Source organism: Bison bison, unplaced genomic scaffold, assembly GCF_000754665.1.
Source record: "Bison bison bison isolate TAMUID 2011002044 unplaced genomic scaffold, Bison_UMD1.0 scf7180017864481, whole genome shotgun sequence".
NCBI classification, from domain to species: Eukaryota; Metazoa; Chordata; class Mammalia; order Artiodactyla; family Bovidae; genus Bison; species Bison bison.
The window spans coordinates 6,603,312-6,627,201 of record NW_011495041.1 but is presented as its reverse complement, the minus strand read 5'-3'; the positions used below and the strand labels follow the sequence as shown (position 1 = coordinate 6,627,201).

The 23,890-nt window shown below is 37.7% G+C and overlaps 1 protein-coding gene across 1 annotated transcript in view; it reads left to right on the top strand.

Annotated features, from left to right (window-relative positions):
- CDH7 (cadherin 7, type 2) overlaps nt 1-22,555 on the top strand; it is a 135,417-nt gene extending 112,862 nt beyond the window's left edge. The window contains exons 7-11 of the mRNA XM_010862322.1: nt 1,237-1,373; nt 3,842-3,963; nt 4,901-5,018; nt 8,057-8,308; nt 21,832-22,555. Coding sequence (XP_010860624.1) covers nt 1,237-1,373; nt 3,842-3,963; nt 4,901-5,018; nt 8,057-8,308; nt 21,832-22,325 — 1,123 coding nt within the window. The 3' untranslated portion in view covers nt 22,326-22,555. The remainder of the gene's footprint in view (nt 1-1,236; nt 1,374-3,841; nt 3,964-4,900; nt 5,019-8,056; nt 8,309-21,831) is intronic.
- Nucleotides 22,556-23,890: the final 1,335 nt, after the last annotated feature.

Below are 23,890 nucleotides of genomic sequence, written 5' to 3'. Positions count from 1 at the left end.
ATCCCTCCCAGCATCAGACTCTTTTCCAGTGAGTCAACTCTTTGCATGAGGTGGCCAAAGTACTGGAGTTTCAGCTTCAGCATCATTCCTTCCAAAGAAATCCCAGGGCTGATCTCCTTCAGAATGGACTGGTTGGATCTCCTTGCAGTCCAAGGGACTCTCAAGAGTCTTCTTCAATACCACAGTTCAAAAGCATCAATTCTTCGGCACTCAGTTATCCATTTTATAATATTGTGTATATATCAATCCCAGTGTCTCAATTTATTCCTCCATGCTTTTCCCCTGGTAACCATAGTTTGTTTTCTACATCTGTGACTCTACCTTCTATTTTATAAAAGTTCATTTATACTTTTTTTAGATTATAAGCTGTATCATTTGATATTTGTCTATCTGACTTCACTCAGTATTACAATCTCTAAGGCTCATCCGTGTTGCTGCAAATGGCATTATTCTGTCCTTTTCTATGGCTGATTAATACTTTATTGAATGTATGCACCACATCTTTATCCATTCCTCTTTTGATGGACATTTAGGCTGCTTCCATGTCTTGCTATTGTAAATAGTGCTGCAGTGAATATCGGGTATCTGTATCTTATCAAATTGTGATTTTCTCCATATATATGGCCAGGAGTGGGTTCTTTAAGTGGTTTTTTAAGAAACCTCCATACTGTTTTTTCTAGTGGTTGTATCAATTTACATTCCCACCAACAGTGTACCAGGGCTCCCTTTTCTGCACGGTGCACAGTTCTGCTTTGAAACATGTCTGTGGTCCCTGAGTAAGAGATACAAAAAGAAGAAAGGTTACGATCAGGCTGGAGTTATTAAAACACAAGATGTTACTCAGTACATGTGAATGGGTGAGTTGTCTACATACATGTCATTTTAGAGGGACCTCTAATCATGAACAGGGATACTAAATATGTTGTAAATGTTTTTTAGGAACCACTATTTGGAGTTTATAATGGCATATTCAAATCTACTTTGAAGATAATTATGCTAATTATACGATTGTTTTTATTTTGCACTGTTGGACAGAAAAGCAGAGGTTACTGACAAGCAGATGATGAATCAACTAGAACACTGATGCAGTTTTAAACTAGGCATATTCTATGTTAATGTGACAGATCGTGGAGTCAGCAGAATTTGGTGATTTGATGTGCAATTAACAAAATAAATAGAGCAAATTATAATCAGACATAAATATTGAAGTGCTTTTTTATTTTTTTTTAATATTAGGTATTCAATTGACAGAAACACAGATTTGGAGAGATACTTCAATATCGATGCCAACAGTGGAGTTATTACAACCGCCAAATCTTTGGATCGAGAGACAAACGCTGTTCACAATATCACAGTCCTTGCAATGGAGAGCCGTAAGTTGTAAGGTTTAACATTAAATTAGGATGGAGGACATTGAGAGTGGAGAATGGGCTGCCATGAGTTTATAATTTCAACTTGAATTTTACTAGATACTTGTTTGAATTCAGTAAAATTGTGAAACTCCCTAGTTTCAAGGTGTGAAATATATTTACATTTTCTAACTTGGTTTGCTAATACTTAGAAAGTTAATGGAATGAAGTTACCATAAAATAATGGGCCTAATTTACCCTTAGACGCTTTCTTCTTGTCTTGTGATCACAGTTCATTGCTGCATCTATGCTGACATGGGTTAGTCCAGGAGCTTACAAAAATAGTCAACTGGTCTCTAACCAGACACTCAAATTTGTGCATTCTCATATTAAACTAATTTTGGTCCTTGATGAGAAAAACTTTGAGAACAATGCACAAATACATTGTATGCATGTTTATAATATGATGTGTGTGTATATATATATAAACACACACACATAGGTAATATGTATATATTATAGACATATTCATACAAAAGGAGCTCTAACATTGGATAATATTTAAATTCATGGCTTCTTTGTTACTCTCTGTGTGTATATGACATTTGGATCAGAATTTCTCTTGCTGCCTTTAAAATCTGCAATGTATGATTCTAGATTTTACATGAAACATGGTCATTTCCTTATTAGATTTGTGCTTTAGAGGCAGACATTTTTGATTGATTCTAATGGTTCATAATATAAGTTTAAGAAAGATGGCATTGGAGTAATAACTTTAGTCTAAGCACAAGCAGGGATCAGAGGTTACAGGTTCAATGCCAGCCACGTGCACTAAAGTGAGTATTACAGTGATGAGTCACTTGTTTTGTTTTTCAGTGCATATGACACTTATACTAATCAGTACTCTGTAAGGTGTGCAATAAATAGCATTATGTCTAGAGAAACAATGCTGACACCTTAAGAAATATTTTAATGCTAAAGACTGCTGTCATCTGAACCTTCAGATGTAAGAATATTAGGAACATCAGAGGTCACCATCAGTTCAGTTCAGTTCAGTCACTCAGTTGCGTCCGACTCTTTGTGACCCCATGAACCACAGCACGCCAGGCCTCCCTGTCCATCACCAACTCCTGGAGTTTGCCCAAACCCATGTCCATCGAGTCGGTGATGCCATCCAGCCATCTCACCCTCTTTCATCCCCCTCTCCTCCTGCCTTCAATCTTTCCCAGCATCAGGGTCTTTTCAGGTGAGTCAGCTCTTCACATCAGGTGGCCAAATATTGGAGTTTCAGCTTCAACATCAGTCCTTGCAATGAACACCCAGGACTGATCTCCTTTAGGATGGAGTGCTTGGATTTCCTTGCAGTCCAAGGAACTCTCAGTCTTCTCCAACACCACAGTTCAAAAGCATCAATTCTTTGGCGCTCAGCTTTCTTCACAGTCCAACTGTCACATTCACACATGACCACTGGAAAAACCATAGCCTTAACTAGACGGACCTTTGTTGGCAAAGTAATGTCTCTGCTTTTGAATATGCTATCTAGGTTGGTCATAACTTTCCTTCCAAGGAGTAAGTGTCTTTTAATTTGATGGCTGCAATCACCATCTGCAGTGATTTTGGAGCCCAGAAAAATAAAGTCAGCCATTGTTTCCACTGTTTCCCCATCTATCTGCCATGAAGTGATGGGACCAGATGCCATGATCTTAGTTTTCTGAATGTTGAGCTTTAAGCCAACTTTTTCACTCTCCTCTTTCACTTTCATCAAGAGGCTCTTTAGTTCTTCTTCACTTTCTGCCATAAGGGTGGTATCATCTGTACCATAACACATAATAAATATAAGTTTTGAAATATTTTGAGAATTACCAAAATGTGACAGAGACATGAGGTAGGTGAGCCGGTATTATTGCAGAAATGGGCCTGATGCACACGCTTGATGAAGAGTTGGCATACACCTTATAAAATAAAAAAAAGTATAAAATAAAAAAAATAAAATAATGAAGTAAGAAAAAAGAAGCATTAATAACATACTAGAAATGGGAAAATGATGGCACGGATTTCGAATAGATTTCTCTAGCCTAAAAGTTGTTAATAGGTGTACCCAATCACTTGGTAAGACATGATTGTGACTCAGTCTTGTGCTTCACTCATATACCCAGAGGATATAATCCAATCCTCTTATCAGATTCATTCTCCTCTGGAGATCTGGAGATGACAAAATAAGCCTTGGTTCAAAAAATATTTTTTTAATAAACTGTGTTCTGAACAGAGTTGTTGACAAAAAAATGTATTGGAACTCTGAAGCTACGCAAAACTATTTTTTGATATATATAAATGTAAATCCACTGAATGAATTGTCTGAGTGCAAAAAAAAAAAAAGAGTTGGCATACACCTTCAACTTGTAGAACACACAATCTCTACAAAGCACATTCAAAGCGAAGTACAATAGAACTAGGTGTGCCTGTAAATGAGAAAATCTTTTCCTCTTTACTAGAGAATCCATCTCAAGTGGGAAGAGGCTACGTAGCAATCACTATCCTTGACATCAATGACAATGCCCCTGAGTTTGCCATGGACTATGAGACCACTGTTTGTGAAAACGCCCAGCCAGGCCAGGTAAGAGGCTTCAGAATACCAGCCTCCTTGTTCGTGATTTCTTTAAAAATACCCAGTGGTACTTGCCTTTGAAATCCTGCCAGCTTTAAGATGAAATATCATCAGCATGTTTCAGCAAAACTAACACTTTGATGTATAGCATAAACTAATATTAAAGGAACTTTCAAATTCTGGTTTAATTGGGATGATGAAAAAATTCCTCCAGAAGAAAGGTAAGCATTGTAAAAGCCATGGTAGATGTTAAGGGCTTAGGCTTTTTTAAAGAGAAATATAGCATGTGAAGCTCGATTGGGCCATTTCCCACGTTGCACAGCGGGGCTTACATACTTTGAAGTTCCATGAATTTAGTGGAGTGTAGACGGGGGTGCCTGGTGGTCTGCCATCTATGGGGTCGCACAGAGTCGGACATGACTGAAGTAACTTCGCAGTGGTAGTAGTAGCCTCCTTGTGGTTTGGTCTGCTTATCCATATTGCCAGTGTCTTGTGATGTTTCTGATAAGGTAACCAGCTATTTCTGAGGTTCACAAAAGTCAGTTCAAATACGAATTTTGAAAAGAACATGAGTTGATTTTCAGAGCCCTTTTTAGGTTGCATTCGTGTCTGTATGCATGTTAGTTACTCAGTTGTGTCTGACTTTTTGCGATTCCGTGGACTCTAGCCCATCAGACTTCTCTGTTCATGGGGTTTTCCAGGTGAGAATACTGGAGTGGGTTGCCATTTCCTTCTGCAGGGGGTCTTCCCTAAACCCAGGTCTCCCACATTGTGGGCAGATTCTTTACCATCTTAGCCACCAGGGAAGTCCTCATTTCAGTACTCCTGACCCTTCCCCAGCTCACTGCGCAGGATGGTATTTATCACCAGTGTTAAGCTGCTCTGTTCTCTGCTTAGAACACAGAGCGCACAGCATGCTGTCATGCTTTACACTGTCTATTCCTAGGTTATCCAGAAAGTCAGTGCTGTCGATAAAGACGAGCCAGCCAACGGCCACCAGTTTTATTTCAGCTTAACAACGGATGCAACGAACAACCACAACTTTTCACTGAAAGACAACAAAGGTAAGGTTTAACTGTTGTCACCAGAGGAAGCAACAGGTAGGAGCTTTCTGAGCAAGAGGGCTTTTTCTCACTCAGGAATGCTGATGGGGATTTTTTTTTTTTCTTTTTCATAACAGCAAGGACATTAATTAAAGGGAAATGAGCCCCTCAAGTAATTTTTATCTATGGATTTTCTGTCATGAAGAAGAAACTGCTACTTAAATCATTTTAGGCCTAAATCCAAAGAGGGGAGAAGATGGATTCATCTCTGTCTTTTATTTCTGGCTATTTGCTTCCTTTTTGTATACAAAGCTCTTTATCCAGAGTATCTAATCAGTTGAGGGTCAGCTAAATGCCTTAGTAAGGATTATATTACCTAGGCATAACTTGAGACATTAGAAAAGTAATTGGACTTAACACATTTCAACCTAAATCACCTTTGACATAGTATTTTCAGTGTCAACATCAGTTACTGTTTCATTTTTAGCATAAAAGTAATCCATGGAAACAATATACTCTTAATGCAAAGAAATACAGAATTTAAAAGGAATAACGAATTCCCTGTCATTCCAAATCCCATTTCTCTGCTTCAAAGAAAAGCAGTTTTATAAAGGTCATTATAGAAATAGTTTTCAAACATCGGTAGCTAGTTTCTGGTTTTGCTCAATTATATAAACACCCACACTTACAGCCATATAGATAGTGTATTTAGTCACTAAGTTGTGTTTGATTCTTATGTGATCCCATGGACTATAGCCTGCCAGGCTCCTCTGTCCATGTAATTTTCCAGGCAAGAATACTGGACTGGGTTGCTATTTCCTTCTCCAATAGATAGTATATAGACAATCATAAAAACTTTTCAAGGAAGTATGAGAACTTGCTATTTATTATCTAACTTTGATATGTGTGTGTGTGTGTGTAAACAGAGAGAGGAGATATCAAAAGTTCAAAGTGTTAGTTGCTCAGTTGTGTCCAACTCTTTGCAACCACGTGGATTATAGCCTGCTAGACTTCTTTCTTCATGGGACTCTCCAGGCAAGAATACTGGAGTGGATTGCCATTTCCTTCTCCAGGGGATATTCCCAACCCAGGGATTGAACCCAGGTCTCTCACATTACAGGCAGATTCTTTCCTGTCTGAGCCACCAGAGAGGAGTATATATCCCAACAATACAGAAAATGTAATTTTTCAGTTTTAATATGTGAATCAAGTTTCAGAAAAACCAAATGTAGAATGTGTTAGTCCAATCTGACTTAGTAAAAAGACTTGCTTTCAGACAATGGACGTTGCAAGTGCTTTTATCTGAAGCCACCAACTGTTTTACTGGAGAAAATTCAGCTTTGGCCTCAAAAATTCTTGAAAATATTTTTTCTGATGCTGCTCTCTGCTTAATGAGGATACTGCCTTTTCCCGTTAGCAACATAAAAGGAAGCACATTCTCTGTGTGGGTAATCCCAGACTCTCTGCCTTCATCATAGTTGGAAAAGGCCATTCTCAGCACTTGCACAGAGGGGAGTTTAGGCCTCAGAGGGCCTTAAATATTTCCCCCACATGTCATCAGCCAGTACCACCATGATTGTGGACCAGCACAGAACGAAAAGGGTTGGATTTTCCAGGAATTCATCCAGCCACACAATTAAAAGGTTTTCCCAAGTCAAGCCCTTGCTTATGGGAATCCTGGAGGAAAACATAAGGACCAGGAAGAAGGAAGAGCAGTTCATATGTTGGCTTGCGTTTTAGAGGGTACATAGAGAACACGGTGAACTTTATGATCTCTTTCCCAATCATAGGAACATTACTATAAATTTAAAAATCACATATCAGATATTGGACATTTTAGCATGTACTCCCCAGTTTGTTGTGTGTGTGTTATTTGATGCCAGGCATGTTAGATTACAAATCTACAACTTTGAAAAACCTTTGTGTATCGAGTCATAAATATGTATAACATCTGATCAGTTGGGAGGCAGACTAGAGGTGTGTGTGTGTTAAGTTACAGAAACATGCTCAACATAATATCCTTCAACTCCATGTGTTTTTAAATGAACGCTCTTGAATTCATACATTTTAAAATAAAAGATTTGTTTATATAGAAACCTACCAGCTGAACACCAAACACTTTTCTTCCTCCTACATTTGTAATTCCAGTCTCATGAGTGTATGCTCTTCTGGGCTGTTAGAGATAGTAGATGTCAGCTGGCTCTTTGATTAGAGTATTGTTAATTCTTTGATAACACTGTATATTAAAGCACAGTAGATAAAACTCTGGTCCTGGCGTTCCCTCTTTTCCATTGTATTTTAATTAATTGCTATAAATTTTAAAACCACAGAAATTCCTTTATTAATTAAGGTAAGGTAACTTAAGGTCTGTTTCTGATATAGAAATTAAAATTATATCATACAGCTATGTCATTCAGACTTACCACTGTTAAAAGTTTCACAGTAACTAATTGTTTAGATGAAATAAAATACTGAATATAAATTAATTTCAAATGGCCTAATTTATGACTGATAAAATGTTATATACATGATGTTTTGGTAATGCTATGGACCGTATAGATTTTTAAAAATTATATAACAATTTCTGTTTTGAGTATCTTTGCATACTCTTTTTAATTAAAATAAGAGTGTTATTTAAAGTGTGTAATTAAAATAAGTGTTTCTGTATTGGGCTTAGAAATTGTCAAAGAAAGGGTGGATTGAAAATTTCACCTATTTCTTCAATGACATTGCAAAAAGTATTTAACCTGTTAATCATTATTATCCTTTCTATAAGCATATGGTTTGAAATTTAAGATTGTAAAAATTATATCTAGTATACACTTTTAATATGATAAATGATGTATAAACAGTTTTCTGTTCAGTTTTACTTTATAACTGTTTCTTTGGTCTTAACCATGTAGCACATTGTAAGTTTTAAAAAATGTATCCAAATGAACCAGTATTTGGAAATATGGCTCAAAATAAGCTAAAGAGAGTGACTTTAAGTCAGATGAAATTTGGTAGGACAGGGTCCATCAGAAATCTTGTATTCTATACTTTTGCTCTCTTCACCCTAGACAACACAGCCTCAATTCTCACCAGGAGAAATGGTTTCCGGAGACAGGAGCAGTCTGTCTATTACCTGCCAATCTTCATCGTGGACAGCGGGTCGCCTTCACTCAGCAGCACCAACACCCTCACCATCCGCGTCTGTGACTGTGACGCAGACGGGGTCGCCCAGACCTGCAACGCTGAGGCCTACGTCCTCCCTGCTGGCCTCAGCACCGGAGCGCTGATCGCGATTCTGGCCTGTGTCTTGACCTTATTGGGTAGGTACCATTTGCGATGCTTTTTCTGTAAGAGCAGTCACAACTGCCAGTGGTCAGAACTTTTCATACATTCTGAGGATACATGCAGATATTCTAACCCATGGTGTTTGGCTCACAGAGGAATGACCATTGGCCACACTTCCCAGTGATATGTTTAAAACTGAAATTGTCAATTTTTATTTTGTAAACACCAGTGAAGATAAATGGCTTCTGTTTAAAATGTTTTTTTTTTAAGATTTTAAAAAACATTTGCCATATGCTCCAGCCTATTTGTTTTAGAGTTAAAGAGTCTCTATTAGACTAGAGAGAATCTTTTCTATGTTATTTTGATAATATGCTTATTTTAGAAGTCATGGCCTTCAGTGGAATCTAATACTTAACTCCTTAAGACATGAACATTCTTTATGTTAGTCTTTATTCTTGCCTGTGTGTTTGAAATACATCATAATTTTTTTTAAAAGACCAATGAATATGAGGGCATAAAAAAAAGAAATGATGACTTTACATCCTGCCTCATTTCAGAAAAGATTTAAACTACATTTTATTATTTGCAAAGCTTAAAAGATTGCAATTTCAGCAATGCAAAATTTCCCAAGAAGAATTTACATATGTAATTGTACTTTTCCATGATTACTTTATTATGTGGTTAAGCTTGATTTATAACTCATATTAGAATTGCAGTTTTATAAGAGATTATGCAGCATCCTTTTAAAAACTGGAAGGTGTCCAACATGGGCATTTGGTAATGGGTTTATTCTTTTACATTCTGTGAAGGCAAAGTATAGTTACCTACAGCAAGGACAGTAAGCATTTAATATTGCATCTGAGCCTGTACTCTTGTGTTTTCTTGGGGTTTAATATAATTTGTAAATTCATTTATAGTTTTGTAAAAGCAGAATTTAGCAATGAGAATCATAATTGTATAATATTTAAAAGCAAGATTTATGAAGTTAGGTAAAACCTAGCTTTTATGCCTGCCTCCAACATATACTATGAGTTTGAGCAAACTCTGGGAGTTGGTGATAGACAGGGAAGCCTGGCGTGCTGCATTCCATGGGGTTGCAAAGAGTCAGACACAACTGAGTGACTCAACTGGTTGATTGAACACATATGAGCTCTTTACCAGGGGGAGCATTAGTTCTTCTAAGGCTAGCTTCTTAATCTCAAAGGAGAAAATAATATAGCTAAACTCATAAGGCTGTTGTGGATATTAAATGATAATTCACGTGCCAACCGTCTAGTGAGCATTCAGTAAATTTTAAGTATTATTGATAAAGCAAGTTCTCAACCTATTAACCAAGGTAAGACCTACTTACTAGTACACCGTGGAAATAATCTCATGAAAATGGAAGTTATTACCTTCAGCTAACCAAATCTAGACGAGCACTAGCTATTTTTTTCATATAGCTTCATACAGATGGCCAAAACTTAGAAATTCATTAGAAATGGCAAGTAACTCCCAATTAAATTCTGAATATAATGTAAAGGACTAGAGTCAGTTTTGAAAAAGATTGGACCATTGCAAACTGCTTATTATTTCTTTACCAGATTTCAAAACATGTTAATAAGAGGTAATTTGTATGTTTATTTTATAGTAGCTGGATAACCTAGAAGATAAATATTTTCCTTCATGTGCGTTTTTTAAATTTTATTGGAGTATTGTTTTTTTGACTTACAATGTTGTTTCAGGTGTATAACAAAGCAAATCAATTTTTACATCTATCTATGTCCATTCTTTTTCAGATTCTTTTCCCATATAGCTTATTACAGAATACTGAGCGGAATTCCCTGTGCTGTACAGTAGGTCCTTGTTGGTTCTCTCTTTTATAGTGTGTATATATTAATCCCAATCCCCTGTTTTATCCCTTATCCCTGTGTTTCCCCTTTGGTAATCATAAGTTTGATTTTGAGATCTGTGAGTCTGTTTTATAAATAAGTTCATTTGCATCACTTTAAAATTAAATTCCACATGTAAGTGCTATTACTTGATATTTGTCTGACTTACTTTCACATGCCTCTTGGCCATCTGTATGTCTTCTTTGGAGAAATGTCTATTTAGATCTGCCCATTTTTTTGATTGAGCTGTTTGGAGATTAAATCCCTTGTTAGTTGCTTATATTTATATTAAGTTATATGCATTTATATTAATTTTTGTTTTTTCCCTATTTGGATCTTTAGGTCCAAGAACCTCAAGTTCTATAACATCCCTTCTAGCTCTCGGTTCCTCAGACACAACGGAGATTAGTTAGACTGGCCCACCTTTAGTTTTTAGAAGGCATTTGTGGAAATCACTGTCCACCTCATGAAATTAGTGTGTCCAGGTTTGGCAGCTGGATGTTTAGGTTTCATGCTTCTTTTCACTTTTCTTCCTTGAAAAGACCTTAACAGTATTTTCCTCTGCTCTTAACTGTGGAGACCACTCATAATTTAGTACAATAATAAAATATTTTCCTGGCTTGATAAATGATAGTAGTACTTAAGTAAAAATATTAAATTGCAAAGAAAAAAGTGAGGACTGTATGTAAAAGATGAATCCGCATTGTGATCTGTAAAGATAAAACATAACAACGTAGCAGACCTAGTGATAATAACAGGCAGATTCCAGTGGCCTACTTAGAGCAGCAGCTGTGTTCCTCTTTCAAACAAGTGCAAACATACTAAAAAAAGAATCGCATTGAATGAGATGGTACTAAGTGCTAGACGTTAGCGCTCACTCGTAGCTCAGTCAGTAAAGCATCTGCCTGCAATGCAGGAGACCCAGGTTTGATTCCTGGGTGAGGAAGATCCCCTGGAGAAGGGAATGGCAACCCACTCCAGTATTCTTGCCTGGAGAATCCCCTGGACAGAGGAGCCTGGCAGGCTACAGTCCATGGGGTCGCAAGAATTGGACACAACTGAGCAACTAAGCCACCACCATGCCTACATTTTGCATGAGAAAATTATATGTATATTAGAGGAGACATACACAACATTATAAGGTGTCAGAGCCAAGACCTAAACACAGCCCAGACTTCCTTGGGGATATCCTTTATAAGATATTTTTCCATAAGTATTTTCTAGTTTGAAAGACTTGCATGCCTCTGGGAACCACCTGTTGATCTGTATATATGGCAGGTCTATCTTAGATTGTTTCGCCTAGTGGCTTTAGGGCTTTGGTGAACTCTGTCTAATTTAAAGTGTCCTCCACTTAGACAATCCTAAATGTGTTCTCTTAAGCTTGGGAGTATGTTAAATGTGAGCTTATTCTTCATGGCAACCAAAATACACTAGCTGTCTTTAGGCAGATATTGTACTTAGGTCAGTTTTTCTGTCTCACATAAGCCTTAAATGAAATCATTCTAACTCACATAGTTAATGGAGAGGAACTTTGTGATACTCGTTTTAGGGAATGGTAAGATCAATTTCAGTTGTGATTAGACTTCTTCCTGTCGTGAGGCCTGGAAGGCAGTATCTCATATATGCAGATGATTTGCAAATCTCTGGCTTGGATCTTAAACAGAACTAGAACATTGTTCTGCCAGACTGCTGACACGAGAAGTCTGAAATTATCATGCACTGAACAATCTTCCTGTGTCCCTGCCTCTTCTCTTGATTTGGTCCCTCCTTGTGTGTTTTTTGAGTGGAATTGGTCAGCCTGCACTCTTCTGTCCCATCCTCTGTAGCCAGTCAGCCCCTAAGTGCTGTTAATTTCACTTTGATTCTTGAATCTGTGTCTTTCGCTCCCTTAATACTCTACCTGATTTTGGCCAGGGTCCATCTCCCCCCGCCCACCCCCCGAATTAATGGCAGCTCCCTTAGTCTCTATCAGCTCCAACCTAATGGAAACACAGAGTAAGCTTTTTAAAAGCAGATGTGATTGCAACACACCCAGCTTAAAATTTCTGTGGCTCCTCATTGCCTACAGACTAGAATCACCTTCTTTCTATGACCTGACTGCTCCCTCTCAGGTGAACCTCTCTCTCATCACTCACAGTGTACTTTAGTCAGATTGCAGAGCAGCACTTTGTCAGACTCATCCTCTCTTGTTTTTTACGTATTCTTAAAAGCTTTGTTCTCTTGCTTGGAATACCTCTCCCCAGAATCCAACAAGCAGGAGCTCCTTTTTGTATTCAGCACTTAACCTGCTTTGAGTCCAAGTGGGGTGCTGTTCCTAAGGCAGCAAAACAATCTTAGAGCATCTTTCCTGGATGATGAATGCAAACCAGATTGTCTACTCATCTATCTCGTCTGGTGGACCCCTGCTTTTGGAGGCAATGACTGAGCAGTATTTCATCATTGTATATATGTAGCATCTCAGAAAATTGTGATCTGACATAGACAAGGCATATATCATACATGGTATCAAATGAATCCATGGGTGTTTGGGTGTACTCAGTAGTAGAAAAGAACATTTGATTTTTGTCATTATCCCTAATTTGTATTTCTGTTGGACCTGAATATTCCCATTTCAAAATATTCTACAGTTTTAGGCCTTTATTTGAGATCCAGCCTAAAGAGAAAAAAAAAAAAATATTGCAGTAGAGATTTCAAAGAAGCTTTGCTAAAATGCAGTTTAAATTTCAGTTAAAAATGCTATATTTGATATCTATCTGAATCATACACTTGGATTTTGTTAATTACAGCTCTTTATTCTTTGTGAGTATAAGTAATAGGTGACTTTGCCTAGGCTGTGTGTATGCGTGCAAGCTCAGTCGTGTCCAACTTTATGATCCCATGGACTGTAGCCCACCAGGCTCCTCTGTCCATGGGATTCTCCAGGCAAGAATACTGGAGTGGGTTGCCATTTCCTCCTCCAGGCGATCTTCCTGACCCAGGGATCGAACCCATGTCTCCTGTATTGGCAGGCGAATTCTTTCCCACTGAGCTACCTGGGAAGTGTGGGTTCATAAGTGCAAATCCAAACATGGGCCCTCTCTTCTGGGAATCTGCATATATCTGATTACACAGCACGTAGATCCAGACAAAGTGGTAAGCTGATTTCTCTCATCCTTTCCGTCTTTTCTTAGGTGTCATTTCCAATGACATCTCTCTGTGATCACAGCCTGACTTCACTAGTAGCCCTGTATTTTTCCTGTCATTTCACTTTTTAAAACAAATTATTTCATTGCTTGAAACATCTCAGAAGCATTAAATATACTTACATAAAATCCAGATGTTCCTCACAGCCCACAAAGCAAGGCACCTTCTGACACCTGCTCATGTCTCGATGACATTAGACTGATCCCTCACTCACCCAGTAGGAAGAACCACATGGCCTTTCTTTCCATGAAGTTCAAATGTGCCACCCTGTTCCTGAGACCTTCTTCCAGCTTCCTCTAACTGTTGGATTCTTACTATTCTTAGTGCCCCAGTTCAGTATTACTTTGAAAGAGGGAATGTCCTGATTAAATTAGGTGCTCCTCATGCCCACAGTTCTTTATTACAAAACCAGTGTGTTTCCTTTGTAGTGGGTATCATAGTTGGTAAATGTTTATCGTGCTCAAATTTAAAAAAAAACCTTGAAAGTAATGATCTTAATCTCTTTTTTGTAAAACCATTATGTTCTCAAAGCCTAGCATAGGGCACCCAGAAGAAAAAATATTTTGGGGTAAACTGGTGAATAGTACTTATTGCATTCTACTTATGTTACTACATTTGTTTTACATTTTATGCTCTTCATGAATAGGCCCAGTATCTGTTATTCCACTTAATGGAAGAGAGTAGCTAATCAAACACATCAACTAAATTAACTAGGGTTATCAAAATCATATGTGTGTGAATGGTAAAGTGTATGTTTCATTCTGTGCATCAGTTATATGATTCAAATTTTAGCAAGACCAAAGAAATAGGAACTGGAGTGTGTAACAATTTATTGTAGAAATTCAGAAAAAATGACATTTTAAACCAAATCGGATAGTGCTTACTTTGTGTAGCACTGTTTAAGCATGATGCAAATATAAATTCACTTAATCTTCATAAAGTTACTGTGAAATACTTTCTTTCAATATTATCTCCATTTTGGAGAGAAGGAAACTTGAAGTAGGGGGAGGTAGAAGTTATTAAAAAGCTAAGTTCTACTTGCCCATTGATGTGAATAATTATTTATAATTAATTACTGAACTTGTATTCTGATTATGCTAATAACAATTTTTCATTTAGGTTGTTTTTCACTTATACCTAATAGAGTAATTATTGTAGTATGATAGCTATTTCACTATTCAATATGTCATTTGGTAATTAAATCCCCTACTATAACCATAAGACCATATGCAATTACGATTTTTCTGGTATTTTCAAATCTTTTGTTTAAATCGACTGTCCAGAAGAAACACATGTGAATCACATGTGTGATTTTAACTTTTCAAGGGAACCTCATTAGAAAAAATAGTTTTTAAAGTGAAATAAATGCTAACAATATATTAAAGCAGTATGTATTGTAATCTTAACATGTAATCAGTTATTATTATGTTTTACTTAAAAATTGTCTTTAACATCACATGTACATTTTACACTTAGAGCAATCTGAAATAGTGATAGCCGCATTTCAAGTACTCATTCACCATCCATGGCTGCCGCATTGAGTAGTGAAGATTCAGACAGCCTTTTATGATTAATACATTCTGAATGTTTATAAAGACCATAGAGCAAATAATATTTCTTGGTGAAGGCTGGTTCATCCATCACCTCTTACCTTACTGTCATCTCTTCTGTGAGGCATTCTCTGAGCATCCTGGCTAAACGTTTCCATCCATATATTCTTAGCATATGTTATAATGCTCTGTAACTATTGCATTATATAATAATTGCTTTTTCTTATTTAAGTTATTGAACTTAATGGCAAGAGCTATCTGCATATCACCATAGTATCTTACCTGTTTGTCAATTTAACAAACATTTATTGAAATCATACTGTCGAGTATTGTTCTTTTGCTTTAGGTATATCTGTGTGGAACAGCATCACTGCCCTTCTAGGGCTTATAGCTTTAGAAAATCTGTGCTCTGTAAAAATTATTGTTGAATTAAGTGATACTCAGACATTTACTTTTTGGAAGTAGTCTATAAACAATGGGGTACACTTAAGAAAGTGATAGTTAACTGGTTTACATATGCACCTTAAAAATCCTTTACAGATTTTTAAGCATGGGGAAAACCGACTGGAAGGTAATTTACATGACTGTGGTTTAAAATGAGCCCCAGACTGAATGTTTAATATGTTAATACGTGAATGGAAAAAGTTGTTCTTTAGTAGAAGTATCCTTATTTAGAACTTAGTACTATTTTGTGGTCATCAGATTACATCTGCAGAATTCTATCAAGTTCTGGGCAAATAATTCTGTTGTTAGCCTGTGGGAAGTGGGTTAGAAAAGTAGGACCAAAATACTGCCAAGGTGATTCAATAAAAACCATGTTCCAGGTTAAATGTCTAGATGTGTATCTGACACACACCACAGTGAAGGTTGGAAAAAGAGTTCACTGAAGGGAGAGTTAGGGAGTTTGGGATGGACATGTGCACGCTGCCGTATTTAAAAAGGATCACCAACAAGGACCTACTGTATAGCACAAGGAACTCTGCTCAATGTTCTGTGGCAGCCTGGATGGGAAAAGGGCTTGGGGGAGAATGAATACGTGTATATGTATGGCTGAGTCCCTTCTCTATTCATCTGAACTATCACAGCATTGTTAATCGGCTATACCCCAATACAAAAAAAAAAAAATTAGAAAAAGAAGAGTTTACTAACTTACAGTGTGAACTTCTAAATTTTTCTACATCTTTAGAGACTGGTACTCTCCCAGTCTGCCTGCTTCTTGGCACCCATGCATGCCTGTATTTTCTTACAGCGAGTCGCATGACGATTTGTACTATATTTATATGTGTATATATAGCCTCCACAGTGAGCTGCTGGGATGTGGGAATCACTCTTGCTATATTTGGCCAGTACCCAGCACTATTTCCTACACACTGGGATACTCGGAAAATGTTGAAATCGAATGTTAGGAAACTGAATTCTACAATCAGAAATGTAGGTCAACATTACACATTTTCTGCTCTAAGAGTGTTCCAACTTCCTTTCTCACACCTACTCTTCCCTGCCTCCTTAGTCTAATCAGAATGACTTTTCTTCTAAAAACAAATCTGATCACACCATGCTCTCCTTAACCCTTGCTAGTGCCTATGTCTCCTGGCTTCCCTCCCATGTCTGTCTTTACTCTTCCCCCATGTTGGTCTCACACTTTTGTTCGCTGGTTGACTGTGCCCAGAATACTCTTTCATCTCACCTCTTGACCCTCAGGCTTCAGTTATCCTGTTACTTCTTCTGCTTCTGATCTGTTTCCCCTAATAGGTTAATATATCCTTGGTGGTGGTGGTGGAATCACTAAGTTGTGTCTAACTGCTGCAACCCTGTGAATGGTAGCCTGCCAGGCTCCTCTGTACATGGGATTTCCCAGGCAAGAATACTGGAATGGGTAGCCATTTCCTTTTCCAGGGGATCTTCCCGACGTAGGGATCGAACCTGGGTCTCCTGCATTACCAGGCAGATTCTCTCCCAACTGAGCCACAAGGAAGCTCTAATATATCCTTGTAAGATCATATTTTCCTTTTTTGGAATAATTATCACTGTTTTTCTTTTACATACAGTTGTCTTTATTTGATGAATATTTGTCCACCCATTTAATTCTAAGGACTTCCCTGGTGGAGCAGATGGTAAAGCATCTGCCTACAATGCAGGAGACCAGGGTTCTATCCCTGGGTCAGGAAGATCCCTTGGAGAAGGAAATGGCACCCCACTCCAGTATTCTTGCCTGGAAAATCCCATGGACGGAGGAGCCTTTACAGTCCATGTGGTCACAAAGAGTCGAACATGACTGAGTGACTTCACTTTCACTTTACTTTAATTCTAAGTTCCATGAGGAAATGTATGTTTACTTGTATGTGCAACATTGTATAACTATGTCAAAGTCATGTACTAAATGGTTAACTCATATTTGTGAAGTGGAGTATAAATTCATGAACAAGCACAATACATGTGCATGTCTAGGCTCCAACTAGGCCTAAATCTTTTCTTTTGTCTCCACTCAGACGTATAGTTCATATGACAGAAAGACATGTGATAAAGCCTTTTAAAATATATAATCTTGTGCTTACTTAGGCAGAAAATATTCCTTTTAATACAGGGATTATCTCCATAGCCACTGAAGAGCAGTTAGTACTTCTTCTCCGTAAAGGTTAAAATTTATTTTTTATACATGCTCAAGTAGTTAGAAATTAATATTCTCCCAAGTCATTGAAATGTTAAACTGTCTAACCTTCTAAAAGACTTCCCATTTATTCTCAGCTCCAGGCAAGACTGGGAAATAAAACAAACTTCATAAGATATTAATATCCTAAATGGGTATTGTCCCCATGGGCTGAGGCACCCATGGGTTCTCAGGTTTCACTTTTCCTAAACACTGTAATTGAAGGTCAGAAGGCAAGTTTGAAAATACATTTACAACAGAGCATAATAAATAATTGTAAGATGTAGATAATATATGACAAGATCCATTGTACTTATATGAAAGAAAGAGAATTGAGAATTTTGAAATATTTTGTCTTCTAAGATACTGACTTAAATGAAAATAACATCTAATTCTTACGTCTAATTCTACCCTTCTTCATACCCTCATTACTCTTATGCCGTCACTCCTTCCATCCTTCTGTGCTCAGTTGAACATTTGCTTCATCCCAGCGCCCCACTTTGTGTGGCGTATTTCTCATTTTCAACTGCTTCCAACAGTCCACCCATCACAATTCTTTGGATACTCACCTTTGCTTTCTGTGTCTTAACTTGGTTTGACTTCTTAATGAGAAGTCTTTGTTGGTTAAACTTTCTGCTGCAATTATTTTTGTTTCTAGCAGACCATATAAAAAAGTTTCAGAAACTAAAGTATATAAATCTAAATTTCCTGATGTGTCTTTCTGGGTTCTAGCAACTTTTACCTGAGTTCTCAGCTTTTATCTCTATTAGAACTTCTATAAGCTCACAGCATGAGAGAAAGTGCAAAGGCTTTGAAGATAGATGGGAGTACTACTCAACCCAGATTATCATGTTGACCACAGAGAGATTATTTCGTGTCTGAGACAACCTGCTAGTGGGAAAAGACTTATTCCAGAGAATTACTGGGAAGGTCAGCTGATATTCTGCATTCAGACCATCATCTTACTTTACTGTTTTTTTTCTCTCCCATTTCATTGTTAGGCATAGGTCTTGCCATAAGCTTGATATGCCTTCTACTTTGCTTATTACCTAACTTCATTCTTGGTTTTCCCTCAGGGGAGAAACACAACGTCTTCACTTGCTGTGTTCACAGAAGTTTGCATGAATGTTCTTGTAGGTCACAGGATAACTATGAACACATCTCTGTTGCACAACAGCAAGTGCCTGGCCTGTTGCTCATCTCCGTACATGATTCCCGAATCTCTTTGATCTCTCTAGTCCCCACTGTGAGCACAGAAGTTGGCTATAACTATCACATATGGCTAGGTTCAGATTAAGTGACTTGTCCAAGTTGTAACTACTGGGCAAATATCACGCAGCTAATATCAGGAAAGAATGGACTTTTATCAAAGGCCTGCTTGACACCAAAGCTCTATGTTAATTTTCAAGTTTGATACCAGAATGTTACAACAGAAACATATTGATCTTTTGTGAACATGTTTTTGCTGTAGCATTCTGGCATGGAGCTTGAAAACTAAAAGGCTTTGGAGTGGTGGACATGATAATATTCAGAAGACAAAAAGGGACAGGGTTGGGAATCTACTTAGCAAAGAGCAAATACTGTACACAGCAGAGTATTTATGGGAATAGACAGGAAATGAATGATGCCTCATTCATTTCAAAACCATGGGTTTTGGTATTACACATTTGCTACTTTGATGAAGCCAGTTGAAAACATTCAAGTGTAGTAAATAAGATGAAAGAAAGATGAAGAGAAAAGCATTTATGTGCCATGGCAACAGGAGAAAGTGGGCAGAAAGCTCAGAAATGTATATCAGTTCCTAAACTGTAGGTTGCAGGTAAAGCAACCTACAGTTGTGGGGGAACCAGGGTCAAACAGGAAAGGAAGTAAAGGAAGTAAAAAAGTACCGCAATAAACAAGTGGCTTCCCCCTATTTCTAAAGATCCCCAGTAAGATTATTTTTGTCAGTCACATTCCTACTGATGATGGAAAACAAATAGCAAACACATGCCTAAGAAAGCATATACTTTTCATTGACGATAACAAAATGGTTAAAATTAATTCATGTTTAGATTTTGCTTTTTAAAACAAATTGAGGGTGAAGGCTGGAATATGCTTCACCCCTACTCATTACCTTTAATTACTCCAAATTACTTTGATGTCTTTCTTAGTTTTATATTTTTGTTCTCAAATGTGTTCTTAATGCCAAAGAAAAACCTTAAAGGGTATTTTAAATATAAACTTCTTTTTAAACTGCTGAGAGTAATATACCTCAAACAGTAATCCACTCAGTATATATTTGGGGACTTCTAGACCTTCCAGGAAAACAGTTCTTGTGATTAAAAATTGTTAAAAGGATATCTTTTTTGTAGCCAAAGATAATTCACTGACTTTCACTAATGATTATATATTTTTGAATTCTAAAATTCAAGAATGCCTTTCTACTTCATTTTCATTCGTAGGCCATGAAATCTAATATGTTCCCAAGTCAAGCAGCATTAAGTAACTCGTAGCCAGAGCAGAGCAACAGTCATCATTCGTGTATACAGTTGTCCAGCTGCATCTGTGGGGAGCTGATTCCCGAAGTCAAGAACGCTCAAGTCCTTTACGTAAAATGGTGTAATATTTACATATCACCCATGTACATCTTCCCCTTTACTTCAGATCATCTCTAACACCCAATACAATGTAAACGTTATGTCAGTAGTTGCAAATTCAATGTAAATGTTGTATAAATTGTAGCCTAAGTGAAGCAAATTCAAGTTTTGCTCTTTGGAACTTCCTGAAATTGAAAAACAAAAAAAAAAGTTTCAATCTAAGTTTGGTTGAATCTTTGGATGTGGAACCTGCCGATCCAGAAGGCCAACTGTATTTATTAAGAGGCGCAAAAGTGCACATTCAGTTTGAGAAAAGCGAGGTAGATGATCTTATTTGCAAAGGAGAAAGAGGCACGGATATAGACTAGAAATGTATGGACATCAAGGGGGAAGAGGAGGATAGGATGGATTGGGACTGGTGTATACACTACTGATACTATGCATGCTGCTGCTGCTGCTGCTAAGTCGCTTCAGTCATATCCAACTCTGTGTGACCCCATAGATGGGAGCCCACTAGGCTCCCCCATCCTTGGGATTCTCCAGGCAAGAATACTGAGGTGGGTTGCCATTTCCTTCTCCAGTGCATGAAAGTGAAAAGTGAAAGTGAAGTCGCTCAGTCATGTCCGACTCCTAGGGACCCCATGGACTGCAGCCTACCAGGCTTCTCTGTCCATGGGATTTTCCAGGCAAGAGCACCAGAGTGGGGTGCCTGCCATTGCCTTCTCCGGATACTATGTATAAAATGGATTAATTGGCAGGAACCTACTGTAAAGCACATGGAACTCTGCTCAATGCTCTGGGTTGACCAAAATAGGAAGGAGATCCAGAGAAGACCAGATATATGTATATGGCTGATTCACTTTGCTATACAGCAGAAACTAGCACAGCATTGTAAAGCGACTAAACTCCAAAAAAATTAACTTACAAAAAGTATATTCAGTTTGTTTAAAAGTATAGCCAGTGTAGTTGTTTGTCTCTGTTTTCCAGTGCAAACATCTCCTTTATTATGTATGTTTTGATAAAAGAAAAACTCCTAATGTTAAAGAAATGATTGATTTCTTCCACCAATCTTTGGCTACTGCTAAAACCTTACAACCTGTAGGCATAACACCTGTAGGCATAATACATTAAAAACTCAGTTCAGTGTTTCATGCTGAAAGTGGGACTCTATTAGAGGGAAGCTTTTAATGTTTGTATAGGGTCTGACATACTGGATTTTATTTAACAGCTGAGTTTCCTAGACAAGTACTAGGCATTTCTTCAAAGAACCCAGCCAAATGCTATAATCCATTTCCCTCGGAAATGGCAGTTGTTAAATTAGACCCCAAACATTTATGAATGTCGCTTTGCCTTTCCAGCAATTAAAAGAGTTCCAAAAAAAAGAAAGGTCCCTTTGTGTTTCATGGCTTTGAAATTATTATGTTAATCCTGAGCTGGTCCTCCCATGAGCTCTGTCAAATGCTTTGGAGGTTACATTCAAGAGGGTGGCATCATTCTGAACTGGTGTGGGAAAGGGTTTCTTGATGTATAAAAAGTGTTTGATATTAAAGGCGTTTTAGCAATTTGAGCGCATCTACTGCTGTGAGTTCCCGCGTAAGTAGGCAGCCCATTCATTTCCCTTTAAAGGACAAACACCTGAAATCAACACCAGAGACCTACTTTCCCCAGGATGGAGGGGGTAACCGGTGAGTTGACTGAAACTGTCCCTTTGCTATTTCCTTGTCATAGTGCTGATCCTCCTGATCGTCACCATGAGAAGACGGAAAAAAGAGCCCCTGATTTTCGACGAAGAGAGAGATATCAGAGAAAACATCGTCCGATACGACGACGAGGGTGGGGGAGAGGAAGACACGGAAGCCTTCGACATGGCCGCGCTCAGAAACCTCAACGTCATGAGAGACACCAAGACCCGGAGGGATGTGACCCCGGAAATCCAGTTTTTGAGTCGACCGACTTTTAAAAGCATCCCGGATAATGTCATTTTCCGGGAATTTATTTGGGAGAGACTGAAAGAAGCCGACGTGGATCCCTGCGCCCCGCCTTATGATTCCTTGCAGACATACGCCTTCGAGGGGAACGGCTCGGTGGCGGAATCTCTCAGCTCCCTAGATTCCATCAGCTCAAACTCTGATCAGAATTATGACTACCTTAGTGACTGGGGACCGCGTTTTAAACGCCTCGCAGACATGTATGGAAACGGCCAGGACAGCTTGTACTCATAGCCCTGGAGACCTTCGTTTGAAAGGTACTGAAGGAAAAGTAAAGGCAAAAAAAAAAGAAGAAAAAAAAAAACAGCAACACAAACAAATGACGTGCAGAACACAAGAACTCCGCTTGCTCAAGGGAAATGGTTGTAAATATTCCTCCATTTTTAACTGTTTAGGTTTCTGCCTTGGTGAAGCAAATCTTCATTAGACTTGTCCAAGGGACTGCACTGACCACAGACTCTGAGCATTTGAAAGCTTTTTTGATTGAAAAAAAAAAAAAAGAAATGCTCAGTGGTTTGTGAATAGACAGCAACTCTCAGATACCTGCAAAGGCACCCAGCCTTCTGAGTGAGTAGTGCAGTGATGGTATCGGCAGTGAGGGAGTAATACACCATATGCCAGGAAAAAGTCCTGGAACTTCTTGCATATCAAAACTTGGGACAAATTTAATTTACAGTGATGCTTTCTGCTTGCTAGATTAGAGCATCCAGCAGAATTTTATTGCTGTGGGTTAGCAAATATATTTTATTTCGCAATATAAAAATTCTCAGAAAATCCTCCCCAGTCCTCCAATACAAGCCAATAAAATTTGGTTTAAGGCAACATAAACTGTTGTTTAGCAGATAAATCCAGAAGTGTTCCAAATAAGCAACAGGTAAATCATTCTTAAAGTTGGCAATCTTTTTGAGATACTTGTGTAGGTATGAAAAAAAGTTGCTGTCTATTCGTTGCCTTTTTTTTATTATCTCTTCTGATTTGTACAGGAGACTACCTTTTCTTTTTTTATTTGACACATGGTGTTATATTTATTTTGGAGCTCCAATCTCCACTCAATTCAGGTCCATCTTCCTGCCTCGGAATATTAAGCTCATCAGAACATGTTGATTTGTTTCCACTCTGAGCTACATGAAGGAAATGAAGCATAGAAATAGAAAGAAAAAAAAAGGTTGAGCAATTGAGCCCTTAATACTGTTCACATCTCAGAGAGGAACACAGCTACAAGGACATAGAAGTTGTCTGTCTGAGCCATTAGAATTTAGAGAACATTGGAAGGAAGTGTATTATAGAAGGAAGATTTCAGAGAGAATTGAGATTTTCTTTGATGCGAGATTTATTTTTCAAGGTAACAAGTTCTAGAAGCTCCAAAAACTTTTGAGAATTTGTTTTCCCCTCCTCCTTTGCTGTAAAAATATGGACAGATTTTTTTGAATATATCTTAAACAATGTAATGTTATAAATTTCAAAATCCATCTTTTAATTCTGATGCAAATATGTTTCTCAAGAATTATCCAAATAGTGTATACTTTCTGTACCAGTTTAGACGTGCCAAAGTGAGCAGAGGAAATTCAAGTAATCACATGTGTTTGAGAAAAGAATTTTATGACGAAAGTGTTATTTCTACCTAACATTATTTTCTAGGTTAATACTAGTTTAATGTGAATATAGTCAAGTAAGAATGAATTTTTTTTTCTTTTTACCTTTTAAAAAGGGTTTATTGATGGGTTCTAATAAATCTACAGATAGTGGACATTGTATAGGAAATTGTGTTTCTAAAAGTGCTTTCTGAAAGACAAACACTG